Raw genomic sequence first — 11,184 nt, forward strand, 5'->3', positions numbered from 1 at the left:
GCAAGAAGAATGGCTTAAAAAACCTCTGGCCACTGTGCAGGACTTGTATCTGCCATTCCCAAGACGATTTGATGCTGTATTGGCTGCAGAAGGAGGCCCTTCACCATACTAATTTGTGGTCTAAACCAAGCGTTTCAGTTTTATAGTCCAACCCCTGTAAATGTTAAATGTAGCCAATCCACCAATCAGCTATATGTTTTTGGCATATGGATGTAAAATAGGGAGCCCAAAATAAACAGGCATGCAGTAAACACTAGAAGAACTGACCTTATTGCGCTTTGTGTTTGGTAGATAATCATTTGGTATACTGTAATGTAAATTATGGTGGCAAATCAACCCAAGTATAAAAGAACACATTAGCATTTAGTGGCATTTACTATAAAAGAAGAACTATTCTTAGACAACAGCAACGTGTGAGCCGCAACCTCTGCTAGTTTAATGTGGAATGTGGAATAACAAGAAAACACAAACAGGTGGATGGCCTCAGTGGGGAAAAAGTAGCAGAATGTGCCTCTCACTTTATGCTGAAAAACAGTCTGTAAATGTTCGAACAGAGTTATTGTTACTTACAGAGTTATTGTTAATTTAACTAGCTGCCTAACGGAGTGCAGAATTTTACCTTAAAGTTAAGTGTATTTACACTCAAGATAAATAGATTTCTTACAGACTGTAGAGATAAATGTTCACGTACAAGTACAGTGAGTATACAGAAGCAGGCAATGTAAAATTGACTTGAGGCTAAGGGCTCAATGTAGCCGAGTATCATTCCACAAATATAAGTGCATATAGGAAGAAAAGCACACCCTGCTGCAAGGTAGAAAGATATACGTTGAGACTATCACCAGGTTGCAACTGTTGGATCCTTAAGCAAGGTCTTTCACCCCCAAGTGCTCGGATACTGGGGCGTTGAGCTGGCAACCCGACCCAGTAAATAACTACCACAGAAACAACAGATATACTATATATCCATTGCCCGATGTGCTGGGCGGCACGTGTACAGAACCTCCTGCTACATGACAGGTCATCTGGTCACAAGATACTACGCCAGGTAGGTTCCTACTCTTTTTTTTCAGCAAATAACCTCAAACCCTGAGAACCCTATATTATTTGTTTTGGATTTAGAAATGAAAAGAAGTTAAATCCACATTTAATAAGTGCTTTGCTATATTTTTGTCATTGCTTTCTTGACTCCTGCTGAAGTAAAGTCACTGGAGGCTTTTTCAAGGGACTAGTGGGAGTAGATGAACAGAAGACTTTGTCTATTTTGTGGCTTATCTCATAAAATATATATATATTTTTTGCAAGGGTAGCAAAAATAATATACAGTAACAGTATGTACATTTTTATTTCTTTGACTACAACTTGCAGTAACTTTTAAGAATAGTTGCACACACAATTGCATTTATTATAGTTACATTCATAATATTTCTTTGTGAGAGAAGTACATTTAAACAACCCTGCATTTAAGCATTTGGCAGACATCCTTACCCAGAGCAACTTGCATATTTATCTCATTACACATACCCCTGAGCAGTTAAGGGGCCTTGCTCAAGGCTCAACAGGGGCAGTGGGATTCAAACCTGGGACCTTCTGGACAGTAGTCCAATGTCTTAACCACTGAGCTACCCCCTACATGTAGCCATGACCTCTAGTTTGAAAACCTCTACTAAGCAGATACAGTACAGGGATGTTATTGGATGTACTACTGTACGTCACGCATCACTATCTGACCTTCTTATAATATGTCTTTATATGATATTCATGTGTTACCACATTAGGTGGTTAGAAGAGATTAGATAAGCTGAAATAAGATGACGCGCCTCTGATTTTCAACTGCTAAAATACAGGAAAGCCTGATATTCATGGAATGCTTATCTTGTCCCATTATTAACATAATAGCTCCCAAAACAACGGTCAGCTCTCCTTCAAAGGTCAAATTTCTATTTAATTGATAATTTTATTAACAATTGAGACTCCCGCTACCTGTCACAACTATTGAATCTGCAAATGTCAGGTTATTTATATATTTGCCACAAAGCACAGACCTGAAAGTGTCACTGTTCGTGAATATTATGTAAGAAGGTCTATGTCTGCACTAGTACTTCTCACGCATACAGTAGCACCATCCTAAGCTTTTCTCTCAGAGGTAAATAATGCCAAACTGCAATAATGATAGATTAGTCTGATTTGATGCATAAACTGTGAAGCATTTCACAATTTCCTCATACTATGTAAATGTCGCAGTAATAGTTTGGCACTACGCCTAGGTATTTTGATGACTGTCCAAGTAGACATGTTTTATTTATACATTTTTTTGCAAGAAATTAATGTTCCTTGTTTCTAATTTGTCAGAGCATCAGTAACTAATGAGATGAGTCACCTACCACACACAGGAAGGGTGCATAATTTATTTCCATGTAATAGTTGTTGGTGATTGACAATGAGTTCAGCATTAATGGACAAGCACTCTTTTTAAATAGTCAGATCTATGGTGCCTCCATCATTCTTGATGTTGTTTCAGTGACAGATGATTGAGGGGAGAAAGGGAGAGAGAGAGGTTAGAGTGGTAGGTCGCAGTTTTCCACTTCAGTCGAGGTGATGCGAAAGTGTAAGTGTAAATTAAATAGTCTTAAGTCTTTCCTATTTCTATATGCATAAAACATATTTATAAAAACATGAAAGGACATAAAACTCCTCCCCGCACATGCCCACTCCCTTGTCTGCTGACCTCCACACAAGAATAATTTAGATCTGTGGGAAACATTCTGTGTGACTCAAGCCTTTTTAAAGTCAAGCGTACTTTAATCATACAGCTGGAACAGTCAATAAACCAAAGTCTCTGTTGGAAACCCTAAGCTTAAATGATCGTCATTACTATGCACTCATAGGAACTCTCACTATTTGATAATATAGATGATACACTGTAGATAGATTAATCTTATGTTTCACATCTTGTGTATGTTACAGTGTGAACACATTTGAGCATGTGATAAAAATATTACATCATTGCTGTCCTTTCATTGGACACGTGCAACCCTTGTATGAATGTAACCCCTGCCCTGTTATACTTTTATTTGTACATTTAATTTAAATGTATATTTTTAAAAACTAGAACAGATAGCATCATTATCTTAAATCTAGAAGTAGTGGAATTATTATATGCATGTTTATTAGAGCTGTTCCCAAGTGCCAAACTTTTACCCAATAATAAAAGTCTGGATAATTTACTCCACGTGCCAGAGTCATTACTGGGACTCCAGATACTTCAGAAGCCCGTTTATGTTTTGAACTAACCTGTCCTCATAAACATCTCGGAGGACACGTATTAGCTTGACTAGCCAAATAAGTGACTTTGCACGATCTCAGACGGGCTCCTTTTAATTCCCTGTCCCTATTTATAAAGTTCCTTAAAAGAAATCTTATCTGTGAGTGCTGCAATCAGCATTCGCCATGGCCCAAACATAACTCAGTGTCGCGCCATGCTTTGAATTCCTTGCAGAAATAAACAACACTATCAGAGCCAAGCTTGACTTTTCTCAGAAGCTCTTGAACTCCGTGTGTGCGGCTGTGTGTGTGATTGAGGCAGATTGTCAAGCTGAGGGAGGCTCAGTGACTTACACCCAAGCTGTTTGAATGTTAAGTGGCTGTCTTTGAGATTCCGAGGCTCTCTACAGCGCTGGCTGGTCCCGTACAGCTCTTCACTATCACCTGCCCACTCTGCCAGCTGGACCTCTCAGACTTGGCATGTATTCCCGCCTTCTCCTAGCCTAGCAGCCTAGCAAGTCCTAGCTGGAGCCTGGCTCTCACATTCTCACCCAATGCGAAATACACAAGTCATGGTGATATTTGCAGAAAATCTGCTGCATCATAAGGAGAGGCTTGGGATCGGTCTCTATCTTAGGCTGCTGCATCAGGCGGAGTGTAGTTTGCATGGTCACTTAACTCCAGCAGACTGCAGATTGTCAGTTCACAAACATAACCATGCCTTATTTGGTTCCTAAAACCGTATGTCCTATATTCTAATAACACACTAATGAGCTTAAAAAGCTGGATTATGAATTTAGAACCTGTTGCTTAAATAAAAACTTAACCGAACAGAACGTCACAGCTTTTCTTATTAAGTTTGTGCAGAAAAAAGTTGCCATTATATACTGTATAGTTTTGATGCAGTACGATTTTATTTCTCAAGACATGCAAAGGATGTTTAAAGATATCTCTGAATCTGTTAAAGTATGATTTGATTTAATACCCTGTGGTCAATATGAGACTTTGTTTACAGTCTGAAATAGCCTACAGGTCTATGTTAAGTATCATCCGTTATGAGCTACATCACCTTGCTATCTAATTTCCACATCATTTACAAGATAGACAGTCCTTTCTAATCATTACAATCCCATTTTTATCCCTTTAGCATTTATCTATAAAGGTACTTGGAGTGTACCTTTGAATCTTAACTTGAAATGGTGATTACAGTATGGTACGATTATGTATCTTAACATTATAGCAGCTTTTCCACATTACAGTATATGTTAAAGTAAAAGAAGTTAAGGGTACCAGTGAGATGAGATAAAAGATATAACCTAGTTGAGAGTGTAGAGGTTAACACTGTGTAGAAGTTAGAAGAGTAGAAGTTAACACATAAGCCGTTTAACCAGATCCTATTCCTATGTAAATATCTTAAAAAGATAGCATTCATAAATCACTACGCAGTTAGTCCTGTGTACAGAATAAGTACAAAGAAGTGAAATTCTAGCCAATAAACCACAGCACAACAAACGTTTTCACATGGTTTTCTAAAAACATTTTAACCGAGAAGTTACTTTTTAAAACCCTACAGGTCATCTTGTGTTCTCACAAAAATGCTAATATAAATAGCTCAACTGCAAATCCCAGATGAGAAGAAGATTCTTCCTATTTTGGCTTTAGTAAGCAACATGGCAAGGATCCTGAACTCGTTTTGGCTTTTGACCGAGAGCACAGCTAGGCGCACTCTATTTTACGTGTTTTATTTTGCCGTCCCATTTGATAGGCAACACTTCCTCAGCGTAAACAGTGTGTGTTTCTTTTCACAAGGATAAGAAATTTGTTACAAAAGCAGTACCAGGTAGGAATATTTTGTGCAGCAGAGTATGTAATAAGGCTAGAATTTGTTTGTAAACAGTATTAGAAAGTGTGAGTTTTACAGGATGCACAGTGAGCAAGATGTTATAAATCAGTCGGTCTTATTCAGCGTACACTTGCTTTTATTTTATATTTCTGCCTATTGTAGTCTTTAAAATTATGCATTATTGCAACCTCTAATAAGTAGTATGATCGGCAGATTTGAGATAACTAAGGGTAGAGGTCTTGTGTATGATTTTCATTTTCGAACACCAGGCCAGCTGATATAGAAAGCATGATGTATAAATTCATGTATAGCGTTGGAGACGATTTTCAAATATAACCAGCAGTCTGCATGTGCATATATATATACAGTATATATACTGTTTAAAAAATTTAAGGGAATACAGTCTCGGTTTGGCTTGAACGCCCCTTATATGTGTATGTGTACGGTTCAAGCCAGTATGTAAGGTTCAAATCAGGACTAAGTGTTCCCTTATTTTTTTTGTGCAGTGTGTGTATATGTGTATATGTTTGACAGATAATTAAGTGTGTGTATTTATCCTAATACCACCCACCCATTTAATAAAAAAAAATCTGTTACTTATTTAGTAATAAGTTAACTATACTTTTGTGTTTTGCCTTTTAATTAAACGTGTGAAAGTGTGAGCTTTAATGATGTGTGTTGTGATGCTGTAGATAGCGTGGCATGTCACCAATAAACTTAAACAATTCTTTTAATTGTGTAAAGCTGGTTTCTGACCATGTAAATTGTTAAAAGTGCTATACAAATTAAATTGAATTGAATTGAACCATGACGTGTCCTGTATAAAACCTTAGCTGATTGTCAATGAGGTGTGAGGTATGACTTTCACGCGTCTCCTGCCAAGAGCATCAGGTCTGTGGGGGTTCAGTTTCCTGTTTCTCCAATACACTGTAGCCGTAAATCAGACTAAACATAAGCTGCTATCAACAAGATACAATACTATTTATCAGGAGCCAGCTATTTTTACACTGTTTTCTTCTGTTTTAGGTCCAATACCCTAATGTGTAGATATGTTTGTCACAGTTATAACATGACTGCCTAATCCATCATTAGAGCTGTCTGTAATGATTTGAAGTGATGTTGCATATGATTCCACTTTTTATACACAGTATAACTACATATATTACATGAAGTCAGTAAACATGATACACATTCCCGTCTGCTTTCCTAATATAATCAAATTACTGAGCCATTATATAGGTAAAATATTAAATATTTTAAACCATTTTTGTTGTGAGCTATAAAATATTTGAAATTCTGTTTTGTCATGTGACATTTGTTGTTAGTGTCGGTGTAAAGTAACCATTACCATTGCAACATGATTCAAATAATACATCTTATTCACTTTTCATGTACTTCGCAAAATGGTTTCTTTTTAGGCTGAAATAAAATTTCCATAAAAATTATTTTTATGGATTTTATTTTAAATTTAATTTTAGGACTTTATTAATGAGTTTGCATAAAAAAACATTTCTGACTTTTAAACAGAATTTTTTGGGTGGTTTCGCAGGGTGCTTAGTAAAACTTGTACCTGAGACTAAAAGTTCCTCAAAGTGTAATAGCGCCAAATATTGTCTTCATTAATTATTGTTTTCTGGAATATATAGTTTTTTCCTTTTTTAAAGACATCCTTTCTCTACAGCAGAATCAGTAGAATTTAGTAAGTTCAAATTTTATTTGTTTCTATGTTACTGTTTGTAGTCAGACACATTTAAATATTGACCTTAATATTTGAGCAGTGTATTTAGTTTCATGGTTTCTCACAAGGTATTTAAGTGTTTAAAAGAAGCCCCAGCCGAGCGCCTGAGCCCTGGTCATACATACATGTGGCTTCTTGGGTGGCTGTACTGTCCCCATCCCAGCTGTTCTGTCGCCACTAGTCTGCCCTCTTGAAACCCAACTCCATAATCTCCACTTCGTTTATTGCTGACAGGACGTTACGACGGTTGATTTACCCCATGTCCGGCAGCATGACTGGCAAATGTGTCCCCTGTGTTTTTCAGGCCCGATTTATAGGCCTCGCTGATTAAAGATTTGTTTTGACTTGACACTCAAGCTCTTTTTTATTGGGAGGATTAAAAAATGGTTCATATTTTTTATAAAGGGATGAAACAAATATATAGTGCTTTTTTTAAATTGGGGATTGGAAAGAGTACATGAATTTGTTATTTATCTGGTCTTTGGTACGGATGGTCAGTTAATTATGATTTATCGGTGTCCCTGCAGAATACCATCTTGTATTTGACCTCTGAGAAAGAATTTTAAATATGCTGTTTCCTAGATAGACTGTCAGGTTGGGCAGGTGCCTGTGTATACAGACATGCAGGTGCATCTTGTCCGAAGTGCTTACATATTAGAATTACTTACCCATATTACCCTTGCATATGCTGAAGGGTTAGGTAATAGAATAACGTAATGAAATGACTTCCCCACATAGACTCTACTAGAAATATTCAGCTCATACCAAAATAAACTGGGTATTTTAGGAACAGGGTCATAAGAGCTGTCGATCTGTCACCCAGAAGTAATCAATCTAGGACAAACTTTCTTGAGATGGCTCATATTTACAGGCTGCCATATTGCATGCTTTTTAGGTCTTAAGTCAAGTATTAAATGCAATATATCAAAAAAGGACGTGTATTTTTCATGTGTGTATTTTAAAACCAACTTTGTATGCCGCAAAGCAGAAATGCTGGGCTTGTATCACCTTTCACATGGGAGCTAACTCACAGGGGATTGGAACACCCACACGTATCGACAGCTTGCTGCTCCATATTACACAGTCGTAAAAACTGAGAGTCAAACAGAGCACTTTATAATCAATGTCACATTATCAATACTTGCTGTGTGGCTGGTGACATGTTTATTAACGTAGACTTTCCATCATAGCACTCTAATGGACTTTGTTTTTCAGGACCGTGTGATTTTAAGACCACACTAGAGGAAAAGTTCTTCAACATGAATACAGGTATGATGAAGCATTTCATAATGATGTTACTGTGAATATGAATAGCTCTGGGAGTTTCCATTATTCTATAGAAAGTAAAGGACTTTTTTTTATGTTGACCTTGGGCTTGATATGGTTTTCATATAATTGGAATCAACAGGTATGGATTGAACAATTATGTTAAAATGGGTTTTTTGGTTTTGTGGTAAAAAAAAACTGAGCAATGTTATTTAGTAGTCATATGTATAAATCTCAGATGCTATTGGATGGTTCACTGGATTCGCCTGTGAGATCAGGTCAAAGTGCTTCATTCCATGTCATTGCACCACGTCTTAGAGATTTGTTTTTCTATCATGCCATTGTACATTTCGCTTAGTTTCTTTAAAGTGCTGTGCAGTGTTCCTTGGTAATGTGCAGATTTAAAATAAGAAGAAGAAGAAGAAGGCAGATTACCACAGTGCTAAGCTAATATTTAGCACCCAGCCCTTCCTGAGACACAGAACCAGGTGTGGGATAAGGAGGGAAACTACCAGTCACAGTCTGGCACTGTTAACACCCCACTCTGGCTCTCTGCAGAACATTATCTCTTGCATAAGTCAGCCTAATGCACTGTTCTCAGCCTGATGCACTGTTGTACAGCTTTATTTTCTTTAATGAAACACCGACATTGATCTTTTGAGTTCAGACGCAATACAATAAAATTTTAATTGTGATCATTAGTTAAAGCTAATCAACTGTGATATTGATGAGGTACTGTAATGGCCTATGCATTTAATTACAGTCTCCTCATTTATGTGAGTTAACTGTCTGTTAGTTCATATCTTTATCTTTTAGTCATTATAAAGAAGTTATTTTAATTATAAGATTATATAAAGTATTTGTGAAGGCATACCGAAGTTTAATGTACAATCATTCTAGCTGTCATGCAGCCAGAATCTAAGGAATTATAGCATGTTATTAGATGTTCTAGTTGCCTGGAAACTTCAGCAGCTGGCGAGCGGCAATTTATTAAACTTGTGGAGAACATTTAATGTCTTTTGATAAATTTTATATAATTTATTTTAGCATGTGTCACATAACAAAAAGCTTTGCATGCAGATTAAATGAAATAATCATAACATGCTTTTCTGAATGCAGAATGTGTTTTTAAAAAACTTTTTTTATCATGATTGTGCAAGAAAGTTTTTGATGCATGTGCTTTGGCTCATTATGAAGGAAGTGTTTTTGATGCATGTGCTTTTGCCTGTTATGGGCTGTCTGTATGTGTATGCTGCCACACTTCTCACAGACAGTGGAGGACGAGCTCACAAAAGCACAACGCTCTCACTCACTCTAACCCCCATGAAGAGAGTCCAGAGTTCCCCAAACCTATATGGGCTTGCAGGTACTCTTTCTATGTGCTCCAAACTCATACACCTACTTCTTTGCTTCAGGACTAGGCAATAGTTGTACAGTATATGGGCTGAGTTTTCCCGAAGATGTGAATTATCACTTGTTTATAATAGAGGGATTTGTCACTTCTTTCACAGAAAAAGTTATAAAATAATCGAACAAGTTTAACCAGGGCTATGCTGAAGAGCTGCTGATCAGACTTATTTAACTGATCACTGTTGATCCCCACTATGTAAGATCAGTGTTTCATATACTGTAAAACCGTGACTTCTGGCCAAGAAGTTATGTTTAGCTAAGTTTATGTTTAATCAGCAGGCAGGAATTCCTCTTCAGTTGATGAGCACCATTCACTCCTGTCTCTTGCTTTCCTGCATCTCTCACATGCTCTCTCACTCCATTCAATCAGCACTCAGGGCTTTGGGATTTGTTTTGGGTATCAGTAGCTGCAACTGTTCCTCCCCATTACTTAAAAGGAAACAGACTTTCACAGGAGCTGGATTGTTGCCATATTTGTGCTGCTCCATGGCAACAATTGTGCAGCCTGTCCCTTTTCTTTCTCCCTTTTTTTAAAGTCTTGTTTCATTTCATTGTGACCCTTTTTGTTCGAGTGACTTTATAGACAATGACCTCACACACACTGTCTTCTTTGTTTAATTATTCTGCCTGTAGGGCTGAGAGAAAAGTTATGTTAGGTGAGAACAAAGTTGGTAAAAAAAAAAAACGTTCAGTATTAAATAACACACTTTTAGGCAAACTTTATTTTAAATAATAAAATAAATAAAAATAATTTGAAATTTGGATGTGCGACCAAAGAGAATTTTACTGACAACTAGTTTTATTTGATCAGGAATAAGAGTAAAAAACTCTTTCATCACTTCATTCAGTTCTTCCAAATATCCTCCTTTCTCATGTTCTCCTGCTGAGAACAGAGGTCTGGAACCCAGCCAGTAATTATATCTGATGAGCCACACAATATTCACACACAATGGATGCTGATGAGTGCTATAGAGCTTTAGCCATCTGTGCAGGTGCTGTAAAGTGTTTAACGATTGTAGACTTCCTGCAGCAAATGCATAGTCAGTCCATGGTTAGGTAGAAGCTTTACGTACAGTACTGTATGTCTTCTGTGAGCATCTCAAACACCTGACTGTATCTTTTCTTATACGGTTTAGACGGCACAGAATCTCCAGTCACAGAGTCAGGTAAACTATTTTTAGCTACTTACTGTATATTCTTAAAGCCATATTATTCTTAAAAACAGTATTCACATCCCCAGGTTAAACCCCAGGTATTTTATAAGGGAAGCATGGTGATTTTATGGTAAATTTAACTAAAGCACATGTTTTTTTTTTTTTTTTTGTGGAACGTTCTAGATATGTGGTGGCACTACACCTCGGGAGATGCTCTAAGAAATGGCAACATGGCCACTTCCTCTTTGGCAGCTAAAGGATTTCGAAGTGTTAGGCCCAACCTGCAGGAGAAGAAGTCGCCCACGCCGGTAGGTTAAACTCCGCACTGTTTGGCTCAACGTGTTTCAGGAAGTTTTTTTTTTTTTTCCCTTTCCACAGGACATGCTTTTGGAAATGCAGCGGACAAGCGTCACTAAATTTATTGTTCTCCGTTGGGCAAAGCACACAGACACGTCTTGACTTGCTTATAACACAGCAGTTAAATTTGTTGTGTTATTATTAATTACTGT

General features: G+C 37.2%; 1 protein-coding gene across 23 annotated transcripts in view; it reads left to right on the top strand.

The window, feature by feature from the left end:
• Positions 1-11,184, top strand: part of sorbs2b (sorbin and SH3 domain containing 2b) — a 50,842-nt gene that overhangs the window by 12,491 nt on the left and 27,167 nt on the right. For 16 of the 23 annotated variants that reach the window (XM_053505609.1, XM_053505617.1, XM_053505627.1 and 13 more), the window contains 4 exons: positions 8,061-8,114; positions 9,382-9,477; positions 10,658-10,687; positions 10,859-10,983. In XM_053505609.1, the coding sequence (XP_053361584.1) occupies positions 8,061-8,114; positions 9,382-9,477; positions 10,658-10,687; positions 10,859-10,983 (305 nt within the window). Of the gene's footprint in view, positions 1-4,837; positions 5,105-8,060; positions 8,115-9,381; positions 9,478-10,657; positions 10,688-10,858; positions 10,984-11,184 lie in introns of those variants that run through there. The other 7 variants (XM_053505613.1, XM_053505614.1, XM_053505619.1 and 4 more) reach the window with 4 other exon arrangements.

Source organism: Clarias gariepinus, chromosome 10 (assembly GCF_024256425.1).
Source record: "Clarias gariepinus isolate MV-2021 ecotype Netherlands chromosome 10, CGAR_prim_01v2, whole genome shotgun sequence".
NCBI classification, from domain to species: domain Eukaryota; kingdom Metazoa; phylum Chordata; class Actinopteri; order Siluriformes; family Clariidae; genus Clarias; species Clarias gariepinus.